General features: G+C 36.8%; 1 protein-coding gene across 2 annotated transcripts in view; it reads right to left on the reverse strand.

Moving 5' to 3' along the window:
• DTHD1 (death domain containing 1) overlaps positions 1 to 21,794 on the reverse strand; it is a 73,582-nt gene that overhangs the window by 38,969 nt on the left and 12,819 nt on the right. For both annotated transcript variants that reach the window (XM_053217469.1, XM_027053330.2), the window contains 4 exons: positions 21,292 to 21,536; positions 10,303 to 10,467; positions 8,058 to 8,347; positions 1,050 to 1,294 (listed from right to left, as the gene is read on the reverse strand). In XM_053217469.1, coding sequence (XP_053073444.1) covers positions 1,050 to 1,294; positions 8,058 to 8,347; positions 10,303 to 10,467; positions 21,292 to 21,536 — 945 coding nt within the window. The remainder of the gene's footprint in view (positions 1 to 1,049; positions 1,295 to 8,057; positions 8,348 to 10,302; positions 10,468 to 21,291; positions 21,537 to 21,794) is intronic.

Genomic DNA, 21,794 nt, shown 5'->3' on the forward strand with positions numbered 1-21,794 from the left:
AGTGCCTAGCAGAATACATTCCCTATTTCAGAAGTTCAATTAATATCTGTCAAATTCATTAATTACTGATTAACTTAAAATTAGTACCATATCTAATGGCATGACAAACATTTCTACTATTCATAATGTAAAAAGTAAAAACACGAAAACATAATTTTAGCATCTTTAAAGAATACGTTTACTCTTTGAAGTGATAAAATGAATTTTTCAATTATATTTCTCATTAAGAATATAGTTTGGAAGGACTAAGTCCTGGATCATAGAAGAAAATAGTATATACAGCAATAAGATTATTTGTTTGACCTATTAGGAGAAACAATTCAATCCTACTTTCCTGAAAAGAATAAGAATTTTAGGTAAGAGTAATTCACTCTTAAAACAAGTGTACAGGATTTTATAAGCCTGGATGAAAATATTTTGATGTTGTTTTCCCATTCCCCACATGACATTTCCTAAAAGTGTTGTGTTGTTAAATGTAGTCTGTGTTTTCATAAGTTCTTTCCCAGTTATTCTTATGCAGTTACAGAAAATGAATGACATTATTTCTATAATCATTAAGAACATGTTGTCAAGACCGGATCAACTTGAATTGTTGCTATTAGAAAGTTGAGGTGCACCTGGGTAGATCCTGGGGCGCTGGGGGGGCTCAGTCAGTTAAGCATCTAACTTTGGCTCAGGTCATGATCTCACAGTTCATGGGTCCAGTCCCACATCAGGCTCTGTACTGACAGCTCAGAGCCTGGAGCCTGCTTCGAATTCTGGGTCTCCCTCTCTCTCTGCCCTTCCCCTGCTGGTACTCTGTCTCTCTCTGTCTCTCAAAAAATAAATAAACGTTAAAAAATTTTTTTTAAAGAAAGTTGATATGAAAGGAAGTGAAAATCCTGATCTGTATTCCACCACTCTAAAATTATATGCCCACTCCTTCCTTATCAACTTTATTCCTGCCTTTCCTTTTCACCTTGCATATCCATGTGCCTGAAGTATAGATTGTGGTGGAGAATCACGAAGAGTTAACAAAATACGGTAATTAGAGAAGTAAAATAACTTACCTTTGGCAACTTCAATGGCAATTTGCAAATTGGCAACTGACAAAGGTTTTCATCTAGTATAGGAGATTGATCCAAGTTGTGGACTATCTTTTCTTTAGGTACTTTATAAACTACAATGGTGCCCTTATAATGAGGGCAGCTATAGTTTCCAAATTCATCCACCTCTTTGATTTGGAGTTCCAGCCTGGGTTTTCTTTGTAAATGAAAAATAAGCTTGTAATCTTTTCCATAATCCTTTCCATTGCCTAAAAAGAAGTGAAATGCATTTGTTACTACTAAGATATACCACTTTGTCTTATTTAAATTTTTAAAATCCTAACTATTATTCCATTTTTAATACAATTTAAGCGTTTTTGGTATCACTGACTCTTGCCAAAATATTAGCAGCAATAGACTGAAACTGTAGATTACTAAAAAGACTTCTTTTTTTTTATGTGTTTATTTATTTTTGAGAGAGAGCCTGAGTGCGGAAGGGGCAGAGAGAGAGAGGGAGACAGAGAATCCCAAGCAGGCTCTGTGCTGTCAGCAGAGCTCGACATGGGGCTGAAACTCAAGAACCTATGAGATATGACCTGAGCCAAAATCAAGAGTCGGATGTTTAACTGACTGAGCCACCCAGGTACCCCAAAGATTTCTTATCTGTAATTGGACCAGGTGTTTCCAGCTGCTTCTAGACCTAATAATCTTTAATTTTCTCTTTCCATTCCATTTTACTCTAACAAAAAAGTATTGAAAATATTCCATTCTTTCTATGGTTAGAAAATTACATTTATCTTTCAATAATTGTCTTTTGTCTCTCCTCTATTCATAGCATATTGTACCCTATCATGACCTCACAATAGGCATTCTAGATATGTGGTACCCACTAGCAGCATGTGGCTTTTAAAATTAATGGTGAAATTAATTAAAATTAAATAAATTGGAAATTTACTCCTCCGTCACTCTAGCCACATTTCAAATATTTCATAGCAACAGATGTCTATTTCATAGCAACATATGCACTTTATGGATGGTGCAGATACAAAACATGTCCAGGATCACAGAAATAGAGATGTTCTAGGGGCACCTGAGTGGTTCAGTGGCTTTAGAGTCCAAGTCTTGATTTCAGCTCAGGTCATGATTTCACGGTTTAAGTTCATGAGATCGAGCCCTGCATTGGGTCCACACTGACAGTGAGGATCCTGCTTGGGGTTCTCTCTCTTCCTCTCTCTCTCTCTCTCTCTGCCCCTCCACCACTTGCACTCACTCCCTCTCTCTAAAAATAAATACATGGAAAGAAAAATAGAGGTGTTCTAGCTAAACTTCAAAATGAAATAGCTACTAGATTCATGTTACTGAAATTTTTATTGAAACCTGATTAATTCCCCAAAATAAGGGTATATCTTCTCAACTGCTCACTGAAAATACAAGAGCTCTAGTGAAGATAACCTTTCACTCATGGGGTTTTACCATGACAGTTTTACCTTGCCATTCCAATAGCGATGTCATTTTCCCTAAGACATGTTGCATTACCCTTAGCAACATTTAAATGTAAGCTACAGTGTAGCAGTCAAGATAAGAGTGTTTCAAATGTTGAGATCCAGATCCAGCTGGGGCCAGCCCCAGCTACTTATCTACACTATAATATTTATCTGGTTCTTTCCCATCTCTGAACTTATTGAAGCTTAACTTTCTTATCTTTAAACCAAGAGAAATAAAACTTACCTTCTGGGATTGTTCTGAGAACAAAAAGAAATAACATGGATAAAATGACTGGCACAAGGCGTAGCACATAATAAGTGCTCAGCAAATGATAGTAATAATAGCAAATGATAAGAAAGAAGCAGGACCCTTCAACTGTTTTTGAATTTGTATGGTAAAAACAAAAAAACAAAAAACACATTTTTTTCAAATATATCAATGTGAAGCTTTTATATCTAAGTTGCAGCTTCCTCCTACACCTAGAAGCCTGAACATTGACGACCCAGAGATCTTTCTCGTGAAAAGCTTTCCCACTTTGAGAAAACCTTCCCAATGAAATCAGAGTTCAATAAGGGATGTAGATGACACCAATATTTTTCTCCATGTTGGACTGCTAGAGGTCATTTTGGTGAATCTCTAAAGCACACAGTTAAATCTAGAATTTGAATAACTCCAGGTTAGGAAAGGTGCTAGAGTATGTCTCTGCAAAAGTTTGTATTTAAGAGACAACCTGGCTACTTGAACAGAATGATCCCTAGGACGTCCTAGGAAAGGAATGACAAGCCATGGCTTGCCTTCTTGAATGTTTCCTGCTGGTAAAAAAAAAAAAAAAAAAAAAAAAAAAAGATAAATTTTTGAAGTCACCAAAATGTCATCTAGTAAATTAGATAAATTAGAATTTTTAGATCACTAGAGTAACACCTGGCAAACTTCTCCGTGCTACTGGAGTTGCTACTTTGGTCCCAATAGAATACAACTTAATAAATCTCTCCTTCTGTCCTTTGAAAGATAGTCCCTGCCGTGTACACAATTATTCATGAAGAATATTTATATGCAGGATATAAAGACTGAAGGTGAAGCAGAGCTACATTGATTCAATTTAGATCTTAAATTTATCTGCCTCTCACTGCCAGTTAATTTTTTAAACTAAAGATCTGTAATGTAAATATGAAATGAAGATGAAAGTTGAGGATTTACAGTAATAAATAGCATGATTTTAGTGTTATAAATAGAAACCTTCCATTTTTTTAAGTTGGAATTTCATTGTTGCCAAGACATAGCACTATATTTTGAATACCCCTGTCACAGCGGGCAGGGGGCAGGGGGGGACAAGCAGCACAAAGAAATTGCACTATTCTTTTTTTTTTTTAACTTTATTTATTTTGAGAGAGACAGAGACAGAGACAGAGACAGAGAGCGCATAGCAGGTGAGGGGCAGAGAGAAATAGACAGAAACCCAAGCAGGATCCATGCTGTCAGTGGAGAAGCCCAACACGGGGCTCAAATTCACAAAACATGAGATCATGACGTGAGCAGAGATCAAGGGTTGGACACTTAACTGACTAAGCCACCCAGGCACCCCGAAATTGCACTATTCTACTTTTTTTTTCCTCCCACATTGGCATATTTAGAGGAGAAGTAAAAACAAAATCCATTTACTGCATTCCAAAATTATGAAATCAACTGTTAGCTGACCTTTTGAGAACCTCTTTCTCCTCAGCATATTATGTATACAGTTCCTAGAAGAACTTGGAACAGTAGCTGTTCAATAAATATTTGTCATATGAAGAAATACAAAACTTATTTATATTTTACGAGCTACTAGGCACACCTCATAGAGATATCTTTTCTTCTCAATGAGGGGAATTGGAATATTTTTCAAAGATGACATAGAAAGTAAAATGTAGAGATATATGCTTTTGCTTAGAAACATCAGATGAGTAAGTGATAAGTGAAAGGTAGCAAAATGGGGAACCAAATGAATCTAAAAGACCATTGGTTCAGGGCATTTCTGTATTCTAACACGTCTCTACCACCTCTACCCCTAAGCCACCATCATTCCTTGCTTAATTACCTTGCTCATTAACTCGTCTCTCCAATCCTTCCTTTGCCTCTGAGATTATAACTGTTTGAAAATCTATTCTATGATCTAACTCAGATCATGTGACTCTTCTGTTAACAAGATGGCTGCCCATTTCACTTAGAATAAAAGGCAAACTCGTTGCCTTCAAGGAATGATCAGTCCTCATCTCCTCTCCTATAACTGTGCTCTTACACCCTGTCCACCACCCAGTTCAGCCTTCTTGCTGTTCCTCACACATGTCAGGTACACGTCTGCCGCTGCTAAGTAGCACTTGTACTCCCTCTGCCTGGGACAGACTCCCCTGCTATAGGATTATGGCTTCCTTTCTCACCTTCTTCAAGTCTCTGTCCAAATGTCACTTTCTCAAAGATGGCTTCCTTCATGAGTGTATTGAAAATTGCAATTCTGCCACTCTCTGTGAGACTCTTGATATCCTTTCCTTCCTTTATTCTTCTATAAGGCACTTTTCCTCCCACCACACTGCACATTTTATTTACTTATTTGCTTCTCTGTCTCTCCCTAGTAGAATATAATGCACACAAGGGTAAGGAATTTTCATTGAATGAATAAAACGGTGGTTATCCCAACATCCTACACATTTCTGGGAAAGTCACTTCTCTGGGCTAAAGGGCATTCAGGGCCACTTTGACACACACAAACCTTTTTAGGGCATTAGTAGATGTTACAGGTCATGCTAGAGTGTCATTATATAAAATTTTCTGTTTATTTCCCAGCATTCTCTGGATTCTGTGAGCACTGGGGGGTTCAGGTGACGTGTAGTGGAAAGTTTAAGTCTGAATCAACAGCTCTCACCTGGAGAATGAAGGCATACTCTAGCTTATGTTCAGAAGAATGCCAAAGGCTGATGTAAAAAGCAAGGGGATCACCTATCTTAGTTTTTCGTAGAATTAAAGTAAATGGTGTATGACCTCACTCAAAAGAATTATATGTATTCTATATAAATAAATATAAAATTTTTAACATTTCTCAAAGGGCAGATGTCTGGATCCATTAATTAAAATTTTAAATATTTTTAATACTTTTAAAATTTTAAATAATTTTAATCTTTCCCAATTTTTTGTCTTCATTCTTCCAACAAATACTTCTAGCTGTCAGGTACCACACTAGGTGCTGGGAATTGAATGGTGCCCACTAACAGGACAAGACCTGTTCTCATGGGACAGTAGTCAGAGAAACTGACATCCATCAAACAATTAAATGAATAAAGACTCTATCTATGGTTATGTCCACAAAAGAGTAAGATAAGAACTGACATAATCAGAAAAGATGGGGAACACTTTTCTAAACGTGATCATCAAGGTGAGATATGAAAGTACAGTAGGAGGTAACTGGAGGTGGGCCGGGTAGATGGGTGGGGTGGAGAACCCTACAGGCAGGCATTATCTGATTGTATGCCTTTTTGAGATTCACACCAGACTCTAATGAAAGGATGAGGTGTCAATTTTTTCCTGAGAATCTTGGTCCCCTTAGATGGAGAAAAATCCAGTGAGGCCACAGATCCGAGCATAGGTCTCTAGGAAAGGCAAAGCAGAAACAAACCTGGATCGTGCCTGATTCATTTCCCTTGAGTGAAGATGAGTTCTTCCCCATTCCTTACATGGAGGAATTTGCACACAGGCTGGCTAACCTCAAGAACTCTTACCCTCAGTACCACTGCCTGTGAGAAGCATAGCAACTCACTCCTGTTTATGGCACTAGGTAAACACAGCTGCTGTCCTAAATATTACAGGAAAATCATTGGCATCTTTAGTTTGGGTGGGACACTTCCAGTTTTTTACTGTCTCCTAGAGAGATTGTTCCAGGGTGGACACTGTGGTTTCTGCTTCAGAAGCCCAGTACTTTCCTTCCTTCATCTCTTCACCCTTCTCTTTCCCTTTTTCTGATACCCTCGTTACTCACTCACTAAGTCCTGCCAGCTGACTCAGACGGCTGGGGCTCCGCATGCGCAAGTGGAAGAGACAGTTCACGTTGGGACATTTTGGGTCTCGTTTCTGAGATACAGAAAAAGGGCAGCCTCAGCTTCAAGCTGCATCATTTTTGTGACAACAAAGAGCCAACAGAGCTTGGATTAATTTCCAGAATCAGAGAGAAAATAGGCACCATTAAAAATCAATGAGATCTGTGTCGATTTATAAGCGAACAGAGAATATTACTTCAAGTCAACTCTACTGCAAGATTCCTGGGCCAGAAATCCCCATAAACCCCAAGCCTGAATTCTCCCCTACACTTCACCTTTACATACATACCTGTTAGATTCTATTCCATCCCAAGGAAATAAGTTACAGAGAAGCAGTTGAATTAAAAAAGAATGGGGGGGGGGGAGGATGGCAACTTCTCCAAAAATCTTTTTCTTTCTTCTCTCACACAGCTGTTTTCTCTCTGTGTTCTCCTTTTTTTCTTCCTCTTCTCTTTCTTTTATCTCCTTTTCTGATCTCTTCCCTCATTTCTCCTACCTTATCCTGCAACCTCCCATATTCATTCACCCTGTTTGTTGGTCTTAGTATTTCCATAGGTTCACTCATTCACTACATTCCTATTGAAAGCTTTTCCTGGGCCAGGCATTCTTCTAAGCTCAGGGATCCACAGCAGGAAAGACGTAGCCAGTACCTTCCTGAATTTACATTCCGGGGAAGAACATAAGTGTATGAGCAAAGAGTAAGTAAACAAATAAATAAAATAATTTCACATTGTGGTATGATTTATAATGGAAGCAAAAAAAAAAAAACCCTAGAAAAATATGAGGATGAGAGGTAAGCAAGGCACGTCATCTAGCTCAGTGGTTCGTAGCCACTGTTGTGCCATGAACCCTTTTGGAGTTTGGTGAAACCTATTAATTGTTTCTCAGAGTGGACTTTTAAATACATAAAATGTGTGGAAGTATAAATAAGACAATCATACTGGAATATAGTTCTAGATGCACATCTCTTGGGAGTCGTGATCAGTCTGCTGATTCCAGATTAGATTCTTTGTAGGACATAAGAAAGAGTTTGGATATTATGTTAAGTAGAATAAGAGATAATTGTCAAGTGCTTAATGTGGGGGGAGGGCAATAAGGCATGATTTATATTTTTAAAGGATCACTATTGTTCCTGTGTAGAAATAGACTTCACATGGCTCTTAGTGGAAACAGAGGAGCATTTAGGAGGCAATTGCAAGGGTGTATGAAAGAGATGATCCTCGCTTGGATTCAGGAGTATTCACGGAGAAGACTGTTTCTAGAAGAGTGTCACCTTCTAGAGCCAGCCTGTAAGGGAAGATGCATCCCTAATAAGGGAAGAAAGAGATTGAAGCAAAAAGCAAATAAGTCTTTTTCTTTCCCTACTTTTCATAAGCCTCCCCTCAGTTCTCTGAAGTTTTCCTTGGTGATACAAGTTTAACGAAGGCCTCCAGAAGCTTGTGGCTGCTAGCCCATAGAGCATACAAAAAGGTGTCTTTGTACTTACTTGAAGCAAATATATTTCCAGTAAATCTTAAAAGAATTTGTTCTCCTTCTTTGACTTGGAAGCAGCGTGAAGACTCTGGAGGGCCACTGAACGATTCCAAGCGCAAGTTCCGAAGCACCTGGTTTAAATCTTTAGAAGGAACCACTAGAATGACTACTTTATGTGGATTGTCTTTCTGGTGACAGAGCACAACACAGGCAGTGGTGCTGAGCATAGCTTCTTCTAGAGCTTTCACAAAAGAAACCAAAAGGCTATTTTCCACAACAGAAGAAAGGTGTAGCACAATAAACCTGCACGGGAGCAAAGAGGCATGACGTGAGGGAAACATACAGTCTCAGAAATATCACTGATAACAAATAACACCCATTATCATCCAAGCTTTCGTTAAAAAACAAAAAAACATCATGGGGCCCCTGGGTAACTCAATCAGTTAAGTGTCTGACTTCGGCTCAGGTCATGATCTCGCAGTTTGTGGGTTCGAGTCCTGCATCAGGCTCTGGGCTGACAGCTCAGAGCCTGGAGCCCGCTTCAGAATCTGTCTCTATCTCTCTCTGCCCCTCCCCTGCTTGCGCTCTGTCTCACTCTCTCTCTTTCTCAAAAATAAGTAAACATTAGAAGAATTAAAAATTAAAAAAAAATAAAATCAAGTGTTCTAATAACCAACTAGTTAGATTCCTGAATGACTTTAATGAACCTCCTGGCAGTCAGGAAACGATTCAAACCAAACCAAGTTCTAAACAGATGTTCACAAAGAAATCCCCCAGGGTCAGATCAGCTCTAAATATGGCAGCATATTTTAAATTGTATTTTAACTAGCATCACCAAGGGTTATAATTTCCAACTAGAAGAGAAAGATAATCAAGATAATTCATTTACTACCAACAGGATAAAGAATAGATATCATAATTAAGTAGAGATTAAAATATTTTCTCTGTCACTGTGGTGTCAGAATCGTTATGAATAGACCTGTTGTGAGATGAGTCTTGTCCACTCTACCCAAATTTAAATGTTGGAGGCCTAATCCCCAGTACCTCAGAATGTGACCTTATTTCAACATGGGGTCTTGACAGGTGTAATCCAGTTAATGCGAGGACATTAGATATACACTAATCCAATATGACTGGTGTCATAAAAAGGGGAACTTTGGGTACAGAAATGTGCATACATGGAGAATGTCACGTGAACATAGAAATGGACACTTTCAAGCCAAGAAGAGAAGCCTGGAACAGATCCTTCCCTCACAGTCCTCAGAAGGAACGAACCTTGCTGACATCTTGACCTTGGACTTTGAGCCTCCAGAGCTATGAGACATTTCTGTTGTTTAAGCCACCTAGTTTGTGGCACTTTATTATGGCAGCCTGGCAGACGAATATAGACATCCCTCTCTGGGCTGGATCCTTACCCCCTCACACACATCCCCCAACTCTTCTCCACAAAATTGCCTTCCATGATCACCCTCAGCAGAGAATCCCTGCACCCACAGACAAGGATTGACTGATGCAGGGGTGTATACCAGCCTCCTTGGTACTCAGACTCCTGAGCTTCCCGGAGGTACCAGGCTGAGGTAAAACTTCTGCTGAAACCATAGGTTTTCTCAGCTTATTCCCTTGCCTTACTCATTTCTTTCATTCCCTTACAGGATTCACCTAAGAGTTCTCCCTCAATAAATCAATAAATTCTCATATTAAACTCTGCTTCTGACCCGAGACAACTGTAGATGTAAGATCTTCCATTTTGAAATAAAAGCTATCTTTAGACATATGATTGCCTTCTCTTTATGAGTGTCTGCTCCTCATGAGCCTTAAAACTGTCTAAAACTCTTCTCATAATTAGCTGTCTAGAAAACATGGAAATGAGAAAGGCAAAATAAGGGCACAGAAATAACAAATTCAGTTTACATATACATGCTTATGAGATTAGCATAGTATGAACAGTTAATTACTGTCTTCATGGAATTTCATAAATGTGCTGTTTTCAAACTATTTTGGAGTTAAAGGAAATCTCTAAAAATAAATCTAAGTTATGAGTGATTTCCAAAAGCACTTATTAAACTATCATGAATGAAATTATAGATAGCATATTCATATCAATTCTGGTTTGTGTTTTCAGCACACCCTGAAGAACTATTTATATTCCTATATGAGGCATAAAAACCTAATCCTATAATTTCATTTCAGTAAGCATCACTTATAATTCATCAGGATATAATACCGTCAACTTGTATTGTTTACACGTCTTGTATTACCTCTCTAAATGTTCGCGCAATTCAAATGATATCAAGCCACTCTGCATGGTTCTCACTACAACATTATCAAGCCCAAACCAACCACTGTCTCCACTTCTGAATCCCAGTAATCTCAAAGATTCACAGGCATTGTTCCCAGGTTTCCTTATGGAAGTGCTTTTTGTCCTGTACAATGGTAGGAGAGGAGAAACTGGTAAAATTTGTGTAGCATGAATCTTATTTAATGCATTAATTCTTTCAGTAAGCAGATAATCCAATAACAGTACATTAAATGTATTCTATGTGCCAGTAATTCCTCTATGCACCGGGAACACAAAGATAAGAAACATATAGCCCTTGCTCTACTGAAGAGTACAGTATTATAGTATTACCCAAATATGGGGCAAGGTGATCGGTGTGATAATTAAGGGAATGTGCAAGGTGGTTTAGAAAACAGAAGGAAGGTGCTCAGGGAAGCTTGCAAAGTGAAAATGTTAATATTTGACGTGAACTTTGGAAAATGAGAAACATTTTATTACTGGCAAGAGAGTTAAGGGAACACCCCCAAAACATTAATAAAGTCACTGGTGAAAACCCAGATGCTTCAGGGGAGCCAAGAGTAGTGGGGGGCACCTAACAGGTAAGACCACAGATTCTGGAGCAAGACTTTCTACTTTCAAATCCTGGGTGGGTCTGAATCTTATTAACTATATGACCAATGGGCAAGTTATTTGATCTCTCTGTTTCAGTTTCCTTATTTATAGTATGAGAGTAACAATAGTATCTACATCATAGAGTTAAATAGTATCTACATCAATTGAATTAATATTTTTATCCTAATTCCTACAGCAGACATAACCAATTAGCTTTCTTGCACAGTCCCCCTTCCTTTTCAACCTGCATTTGAATGTACCATGTGATACCTTCCACCAACCAGAGCTGAATTTACTCACAGTAGACCAAGTTTCAACACTCAGCAAATTTTATCTTTTTTCTTCGGAACTTGACTAAGAGGACCAGAGATTATAACTTGTCACTGCTGTCATTTAGCTACGGCACCCTGGGCTATAAAAATAATTAGCACAGAGGTATTAATAAAGGAAAAAAATAGAGGAGATGCTAAGAGAGAAAAGGAGAGAAATCAAAATGAAAGAATCCATGTAGTCCTAGAGATGGAATAGCCTTACAATAAACTCTTTTCTTGAATTCATTTAAATGGATACCTGTTCCTCAGAAAGGAAGAAAAGTCCTTGATACTGAACATAGTGGGGGGTGGGGGGTGGGAAAGGTCTAATGATAGTACAAGTCACAAGGGGTAAAAACCATGTTAGCTAGTTACTAAGAATGAAGACCCAAGTGTGAATCCCACATCCTTATTTGTGAATACGATTAGTTATGGCTTTAAAACCACCTTAGTTTTTACAGGTTGAGCTGTCCAATAAGCCATAAATTAGGAACTAAACTTGATTTAAAATGTCTACTCTGAAATTTTTAGATTCTATTGATTCCTTCAGGGAATCAGCCAATTTAAAATATGGAGAATAGGGGAAGAAATAACATTTAGTTTTTGGCTTTTGGTTTAAAACCACAAATAGAGTAAATTTTGTAACACTTGGAAGTTAATTATTTTTTATGGAGTTTTTAAAAATTTATTTATTTTATTTTGAGAGAGACAGAGACAGCACAAGTGGGTTAGGGACAGAGAGAAGGAGAGAGACAGAATCCCAAGCAGGCTCTGCTCTATCAGCACAGAGCCCGATGGGGGGAGGGGAGAGCTGATCTCAGGAACCATGAGAAAGCAACAATAGGAAGCCTAACCAACCAACTGAGCCACCCAGGCACGCCGGAAGTTAATAATTTATTAGCACAGGAAAATACACTGAAACTGAATCTAAAACTCTGGTCATTTACTAGAAAATTACTTAATTAAATGCATGATTGATTTTTTTTTTTTTTTCTGATGACAACTCCTAACTTTTTTCTCCCAATAGTCTAAACATTTCTGGGGACCTACAGGTTCTCAGCAGTAGCGGAACTGAACCCTACTCTCAGGTCCAGGCGGGTCTAAAGCCTGAGGCATATAGTGCATTTGGCATTCATTAACAAAGTTTGCTTTAAAAAAAAATCCCATTTTTTCTGATTTCTGAGCACGTGATAGGATCGCACTTCCTTTCCCCAGTGATTGAGTGGGGGCCATATGACTAGTTCTAGTTAATAAACAGTGAATGTCACTTGGAGACCAAGCATTTAATTGCTCATGTGCATCTACTCAAAGCTTTTTCTTCTGCTACCCATGACAGCAGCCAGAAAGTGGTTCTGGGTACTGGAGTGAGGATAACCAAGAGACAGCCTGCCTTTGAGGACAACACAGCATGTGTGAGATATGGATTGTTGTCATCAGCCCTGGGTGAATTCAAGTTTTTGTTAGCCTAGCCTACCCTGTAGAGTGCATCTTCCTCCCAGTCCTAGTGATCTGTTCAGTGATGGGTTTGTAACTGATTTAGGGTGAGAATAACTCTCAGGGCCTTTATGCATATCCATGGGGAGCTTCACCTTCTACTGAACTTGGAATAGCAAGATGGAACTGTCTTGCCAGCATGAGGGACAAGCATGTCAAAGAATGGAATTGGCACAGAGGAGGGCAGAAAGAGAAGAGAGAGACTAGGTTCTTTCTGGTTGAAGAAGAATATAAAGATAAATATATCCCCAGACTTTTTGTTTACATGAACCAAAGAATTCCTTTTTCCTTAAAACTTTGGGCTTGCTTTTCTGACACTCAAAATCAAGAGTCCTCAATGATATAAAGATCAAATTTAGATTTCATGACATATAACATTGTGTAAGTTTAAGGTGTAAAATGTAATGGTTTAATACATGGATATGTTACAAAATGATTATTACCGTATAGTTAACGCATCCATAATCTCACATTTAGACTTTAATATGATAAAAATTATACCTCCTCTTGAAATTAAATGATTTGCAAGCATCCTTATCTATCCCAGCTGTTCCTGACAACTCTGCAAATAAACTCTTCCTTTTATATATGCTATTAGCAAACTTTCACATCTCCTATTGTTTAGCAATGGCTAGCATTTGATCACAGTCCACAGAAAACTCTGATGTACTAAGAGTTCCATAAAATATAATCTTCATTAAATAAATTTGTTTATTCAAGAATTACTGATTTTGCTTTTTTCCTGAGGTGAAACTTTTTCCGTACCCAAAATTCCAGGCATTGGGGCAATTATAATTGGCCCATTTTGGGTCAAGTGCTCAATTATAATTAACAAGGACATTAAAAGACATGGAAACTCCCATTAGATCCACATGGATGGAAAGAACACTTTCCAGAATTTGTGGTACAATTTCCAAAAATTAAAGTGGCTGGGTAGTCAAAGCAACAGGTGTCCACTCCAAGCTGCCTTTCTCAGGTCTAACAGTGCCCTGGTATGTTGTTCTGAGATAAATGCCTTAATGCCACACCACTGAAAGACACTCAGAAGATTTTTTCCAAGATAAAAAAGATCTATCTGTCTAGCGGGCACCCAGGTGGCTCAGTCAGTTAAGCGTTGGACTCTTGATTTCGGCTCAGGTCATGATCTCAACGTTCGTGAGTTTAAGCCCTGTGTGGGGCTCTGCACTGTCAGCTTATGATTCTCTCTCTTTCTTCTCTCTCTCTGCCCCTCCCCTGCTTGTGCTCCCTCTCTCTTTCAAAATAAATAAATAAACTTTAAAGAAAAGAAGTTATATCCCAAGGTTCTACAAGTAGAAATAGGCATTACTGGAAACTTTTCAAGGATAGTTTCTTCCTTCCTTTCTTTCTTCCTTCCTTCCTTTCTTTCTTTCTTTCTTTCTTCCTTCCTTTCTTTCTTCCTTCCTTCCTTCCTTCCTTCCTTCCTTCCTTCCTTCCTTTCTTTCTTTCTTTCTTTCTTTCTTTCTTTCTTTCTTCTTTCCTTCTTTCTCTCTTTCTTTCTCTCTCTTTCTTTCTTTTCTTCTTTCTTTCTTTCTTTCTTTCTTTCTTTCTTTTGCTTTCTTCTTTTTATTTCTTTCTTCTTTCTTTCTATAGCAGTTTTAGGTTCACAGCAAAATTGAGAGGAAGATGCACAGGTTTCCCATTTACCTCCTGTTTCCACATATGCATAGCCTCCTCCATTATCAATATCCCCCATCAAAGTGGCACCTTTGTTACAATTGGTGGACCTACATTGATACATCATGATCACCCAAAGACCATAGTTTATATTAGAGTTAACTCTGTGTTGTACATTATGTAGGTTTGAACAAATGTAGAATGACATGTAGCCATCATAATAGTATCATACAAAGTATCTTCACCACTATAAAAACCCTCTATATTCTGCCTATTTGTCCCTCCTTCACTCCAATGTCTGGCAACCACTGATGTTTTTACTGTCTTCATAGTTTTGCCTTTTCCAGAATGTTATACAGTATATATCATACAGTAGGCAGCCTTTTCAGATTGTTTTCTTTCACTTAGCAATATGCATTTAAGATTCCTCCATGCATTTTTGGTTTGGTAGCTCATTTCTTTTTGGCACTGAGTAATTTTCTATTGTACGGATGTTATTTATTCATTCTTGACATCTTGATTGCTTCCAAGTTTTGACAGTTGAGAATAAATCTTATATGACATCCATATGCAGGTGTTTGTGTGGACATGTTTTCAACTCCTTTCAATAAATATCAAGAAGTGCTATTGCTGGATAGTATGATAAGAGTATGTTTAGTTTTGTAAGAAACCACAAGTTTCCCAAAATAGCTGTACCATTTTGCATTCCCACAAACAATGAATAAGAATTCCTGCTTCTTCACATCCTCACCAGCATTTAAGGTTGTAAGTGTTTTGGATTTTGGCCATCCTAATAGATGTGTATTTGTATGATTTTTTGTTTTAATTTGCATCTCAGTGATGACATATGCTGTGGAGCATCTTTTCAGATTCTTATTTGCCAATCATACACCTTCTTTGCTAAGGTGTCTGTTAAGGTCTTTGGCCCATTTTTTAATCAAGCTTTTTGTTTCTTATTGTTAAGTTTTAAGAGTTCTTTGTGTATTTTGGATAACATTTCTTTATCAGATGTACCTTTTGTAAATATTTTCTCCTACTCTGGGGCTCATCTTCTTATTCTCTTAATATTCTCTTTCCCAGAGCAGAAGATTTTAATTTTATGAAGTCCAGCATATCAATTATTTCTAACGTGGATTGTGCCTTTAGTCTTGTATCTAAAAGTCATTGCCATACACAAGGTCATCTAGATTTTCACCTATTAGGTGCAATTAGGTGAAAACACCTTCTAGGAGTTTTGTAGCTTTTCATTTTACATTTATGCCTATAATCCAATTTGGGTTAATTTGTGAAAGGCATAAGTGTTGTCTGCATTTTTTTTAAATGTGGACCTCTACTTGTTCCAGCACTATTTGTTGAAAAGACTGTCTTTATTGCATTGCATTGCCTTTTCTTCTTTGTCAAAAATCCGTTGACTATTTTTATATAGATCTATTTCTGGGCTCTCTATTCTGTTCCACTGGTCTATTTGCCTATTCTTTCACCAATACTACACTGTTAATACTGTGGTTCTGTAGTAAGTCTTGAAGTCACATAGTGTCAGTCTTCCAATTCTGTTATTTTGTGATGGTTTCTTTTTGATTTCTGAAGTTATGTGGTAGTTTTACCAACGTGTTCATTTTATTATCATGCCATATGATGCATATATTTTATAGATATTGTCATATAAGACTCACATATTACATTTGAACATAATAATCTTAAAACCAATGACAATATGTAGAAATAGTATTTTTCATGAGCAAAATTATTTACCCATCTGACTCTCTAAAGTATTTCTTATATAATATGGAATAAGTTTTTATTTAACAAATTAATTTCACCTTTCACTACTGTTAAGAAATCTTTTCTGGTTCATAATTAAATGACTCTCATCTTTTCCCCAGAAACCATTCAGACATAGAGGAATGTAATGTAATAAAGACCGCTAATTCTTCAGATTTAGACTATGTTTTGGCCTCACCTAGTTTTTACCATTTTTTTATTTTATGAAGCATGGAGTGCTTCACTGTGTTCCTATTTCCATAGAAAATGTTCAACGGTTTTCACCCTTTGATGTAAGAATGTTAGTATATGTGCTGCCAAAGCAAGCACATGAAAGAATGTTAAGTAAATAGTTGACACAGGTTCTCATTTTATTGTTTAATGCTCCACTGGATAGAGAAATGCATCCACCATATCTAGCACTAATAGCAACAGCGTAGTATAAAATACTAATTCAGTGTTGTTACAAAGCATAGGATTACTAATACTATTTACATTTCCATAAATTTATTCATTAATTTATTTAACTCACACAACTTTTTTTTTAGCACCTACAATGTTATACTTATGCTGAGTGATGATAAATGGAAAGGAGAATGATACTATAGTATGACATAGGATGTGCGCAAAGAATGTAGCTGACGCAAAGAGAGGAAAAATCAATCCCTCCTAGAGATCTTAGAATGTCTTGACAGATACGGACACAGTTAAGCTACTACTTACAGAATAAACCAGAGTTCTTCACCTAAACATGACGGAAAAAGAATTTTCTAGCAGAAAGACCATACACTAGCGCAAAGAGATGGAGAAAAAAACAGAAATTAGTACTTTGGCCAACTGAATTGATGACAAATGGCCATCTTCCCACTACACAGGAATGCTGGACAAAATCTCTGTCTCTCTCTCTGTCTCTGTCTTTCTCTCTCTCTCTCTCTCTCTCTCACACACACACACACACACACACACACACACACAGGAAAGTAGAGGAACTCAAAAGCTGGAAAAAAAAATCCCTTAGATCTGGAAACAAACAAACAAACACACTTCAAAAAGTTGGAATTCTCTTCTCTCCCCACAGAACATGACCAACTGGTTTTATGGAAGCTCCCACCCTCATCAGTCTCCTCCACACACACACCCTGCCCCACTAACTGTGCATACACACCAGGTGTGTGGGGGCTGGAGCTTAATATATTATCGGGTACATCAGATACAGCCCCTAGCTATTAGCTGGAACTAATTCAGTCATAAAACTGGAATCCCAAAAGGGCACCACTGGCCATAAAATGAGAAACAATAAAAACAACCCAAATCTCTTTGAATATTGGCTCAAGAAAGCAACAAACACACAAAGCTGCTCTGGCAGGAGGGAGGCGGAAAAGAAAAGTTGATCTAAAAATCATAATCAATACTTGGAAATGAATTTCTAAGGACGGAATTAGCATATAGACAAGGTACTAGATTACACCAGGCTAATAGATAATCTTAAACATCATGCTAATAGGTAGGTGATAGAATAATCTCAATAAAACTGTAAAATGAGTATGTTTACAATGATTAAGGGGGTAACGAAAGAAATAGAAAGCATAGTGAAAAAACAGAGCATCTTAGAACAAAAGATTTTTAAAATATATCGATATCTTTTTTTTTCTTTTTTTAGAAATGAGAGTTACAATGATTGAAATGAACAGTTGAAACTACTGATTTAAAAAAAAAAAAACAGTAAAAATGTAAGGGTGCCTGGTTGGCTCAGTCAGTTGAGTGTCTGACTCTTGAGTTTGGCTCAGGTCATGATCCCAGGATCTCTCTTTCTCTCTTAAGATTCTCTCTCTCTCTATTTCTCTCTCTCTCCCATTGCCCCTCTCTCCCGCCCTTTCTCTCTCTACTCCTCTCTCCCACTTGCTCTCTCTCTGAAAAAAATAAAAAATAAAACCTAATTTACTTTAATAAATAAATAAATAAATAAATAAAAGCAAAATATAAAAAAGGTAAAATATATGAGGAAATCATCTCAAATACAGCATAGAAGCTTTTAAAAAATATTAAAGGTTTGTGTAAGATGAACAACAGTATAAATTATGTTTACTCCATTTATATTTGTTTAATATAACTGATGATTTTATTTATATCATCTTTTCTCTTTAATATCACCATGCTGTCTTCTTGTTTTCCTTCTGTTATCCTTTTGCCATATAAACTTTTCCTTTTTACTTTTTGCTTTGTACTTTTATGAATGAGATTGAGGCAAGACTGATTTTATTCCTTTTTACTTAGTCTGCTTCTGCTAAACAGATTGTTAAAGAATTATGTTTTATTTAAATGTGCATTTCAAATCTTCCATGTTATGCCTAAGTATGGGTTTTGTTTTTTGTTTTTTGTTTTTCATAAATTGTGTCTAGTAATCAATCAGCACTTTCTAAGTCAAGGCTTTAATCAACATCAGAAAATCAAATTCAACTATGCCTTTGATTATTGCTTCTTTTATGGTTGTTTTGGTTGCTCCTTTGATGATACCTGTAATTATTAGGTGACATCACTTCAAATGACTCCTTATCAAACACTGGTCCCTTTTCATCTCTGCTTGTTATCTTTGTATCTTATCCTGTTGTCCTCTTGTCTTTTTCTAGTCTATCCTGATGGCTTTCTGTTTCTCAGAAATTTTGCTTACTGGATCATACTACACTTACAAAACAGATTTCTAAAATACTCTGCAAGTAACTGTGATTCTCATTATTCAAGTTACTGTGAAATGTCAGAATGATGCTCTCTTTCTTTATTTCCATAGTATGTTCTTTGGTGTTTTTATTCCGCTTTTCAAATCTTTTTGATTAATATTACAATTTTTTCCTTAGGAAATCATGTAGGATTTTGTATTTTTTCCCTTAATCTTGAATGAATATTTGTCCACTCGCTTTGGTAGCCACTTGAATCTCTTTCTCAGATCTGGAAAGCAGATCCATGTGTATAATTTATAAATCAATTTTCAGCGTCTAATCGTTTTTCCTGAGTATAATTTATCTGGAGTACCACTGTGTAATCTTCTACCTGAAAAAAACTGGATTTCAAATGTTTCGAATCAATTAAGTGTATGAAAATGTGCCACCCTCAGCATGATTTCTACTGGGGCTCCTCTCGCCTCTGCTCTTATCTCTGTACCTGTGGGAATTTCATTTTTGACAATGCAGTATGCTGCTTCCAATTTCTCTTTGCATTCTGCTCTGTCATTTCTGAGGCATGTGCAAATATAGCAAAAGAGGGGCAAAGGAACACTGATCTAATCAGATCCAAAAATGGTATCTGTGTGTTACAGGGATAAATTTCTATTTCTCAGACTAGGGGATTAGACCATCAGGGACAAGCTAATTATTTTTCTATCATATTTATTGCAAATGGAGCTGCTTTGTTTTATGATGGAAAATACATATCAGTCACAAATTATTTTTATTAATCCTTTGCCATCCACCCTCTATATATAGTAGAAATACTAGGTTCCAGCAACAGGTTACTGGTAAGAATCCATTCTTAAGATTAAGTTCTTATCTTTAAAACTATATATGGGGGCACCTGGGTGGCTCAGTCGGATAAGCATCCAACTTCAGCTCACTTCATAACCTCATGGTAAGTGAGTTCGAGCCCCACATTGGACTCTGTGCCGACAGCTTAGAGTCTGGAGCCTGCTTTGGATTCTGTGTCTCCCTCCCTCTCTGCCCCCTCCCCCACTCATGCTCTGTCTCTCTCTGTCTCTCAAAAATGAATAAATGTTTAAAAAATTAATAAAAACAAATAAAAAATATATATGTATCTCAGGGAATATTTAAAATAGCATGTCTTTAATCTATTAGATTGGTACATTTTAAATTTGAAGCTTCAGGATATTTCTGGTTTTAAATCTTACTTTACATTGGTACACAGGAACATGAATTAACTAAACTGCCATTTGGAAGATTATATATCTATATCTATATAGATATAAATGAATGGATGGATGCATGGATAGATAGACAGACAGACAGATAGATAGATAAATAGATCTCCATCCCAAGTAGCAAAAGTATATATAACTGGATCATGTCTATATTTTTATGTTCTCTCAATTAATTTAACACAAGGGAAAGTTTAATTTCCTCTCCCAGCCTCAACCTAATAGTCTACTATTGCCATAAATTGCAAACATTGTGGGAAAGGACAAATAATCCACATCTCAATTTCTAGCCTTGCAGTTTCAAACTTAATAAAGGACAGCTACATAGAGTCATAAGTAAATCTAGAGATATGCAAGGGTGTCCAAGATTGCGTCACTTGGTAGGTATAGTGACTTATACACGTTATTAATATCACTGAGTCTCAGTCTTCTCACTAATAAAATGGAGATAAAGTGGGGTGGGGGAAACTGGATAAGACCATATACACAGGAAACACAGTAGATTCTCAATTAGTAGTAGATAGTATTTCAATTAAGTCTCTGAAGTTGTTTCTCCCTCTTCGTTTTTCAAAGAAAAAAATATTTCCTTCAGAAGTGAAGAACAGAAACATTCCCTTCTACATTTTTCATTAGAAAAGAAAAAATAAGCATTAAATGAAAGAACAGGAATTAAGATCAGGATTATTCTGTGTAACCTATTTGTTGTTAGCATTTCATCTCCAATGTCGTTTCTGAAATAGGTTAGCATTTCATTTCCAATGTCATTTCTGACAAGTAACTCAATATGTACATTTGTCTCATTGGGGGGGATTTTGCGTAATCATAAAAATTAAGGGATTATCCACCTGTGTTCCACCGATATGGCGAAACAAACTCAAATTTAATTTTGTTTTAGAAAAGTTCAGGTTAATCTTTTTCCTACATTAAGAGCACACTCTTAAATATAGAAGTTAAAATCACTGTACCACTTCTTTATAATTAACCATATCATAATTTCTTTGAAAGCAAAGATTAATTTTACCTCTTCTGTGTCTACCCTACACATAGCATACATTTGGGCCTTTGTGGGTCTAAAATCATTACCTTTCATGGGTCTACAATACTTTATATCTATATTAAAATGTTGCATGACATTTCAATAATGATTTTTAAATATATGACATCAAATTGCATTTTTAAATTATTTACACGTCTTTGTTTATCATCAACTCAGAGATACAAGGATTTAGCTCACCGGTTGAGGTACAGTGGTATGATCCTTTTTGTAGTGGCACTAGCCATTCTTTTATGATCTATCTCAGATGCAAGATTTTTTTTATCAGGGTGTGGAGAACAAGGTAGGAATACAGTGACTGGCTTCTGGAAAGGATGTACCAAAGGGTGCTTCATGTGGATCAGCGGGCTTGTTGATATCACCGGGTAGGAAGTATCTTGCTGTGTTTTTAAATATGCCACCAAAGATGGGTCAACTGGTTGGACCTAAATAAGGAAAAAAATGCATATATTCCTATATTTTGATAGCAAAAGATGCAAAGTATCAGCACATTTCTAAGTCAATTTTCTGAAAATTTGACAGAATCTAGTTTTATATATTTCTCTATGTGTTGTTGACTGGAAGCAACACTGAATTAATTTATTAAAAAACACAGCATTTGGCCCGCCTTTTACAAAGTCTTTCTGAATTTAGATTCCTTGTCCAATGTTATAATAACTGAGAAATACTCATTGTAGGCAACA

Source organism: Acinonyx jubatus, chromosome B1 (genome assembly GCF_027475565.1).
Source record: "Acinonyx jubatus isolate Ajub_Pintada_27869175 chromosome B1, VMU_Ajub_asm_v1.0, whole genome shotgun sequence".
Classification (NCBI taxonomy): domain Eukaryota; kingdom Metazoa; phylum Chordata; class Mammalia; order Carnivora; family Felidae; genus Acinonyx; species Acinonyx jubatus.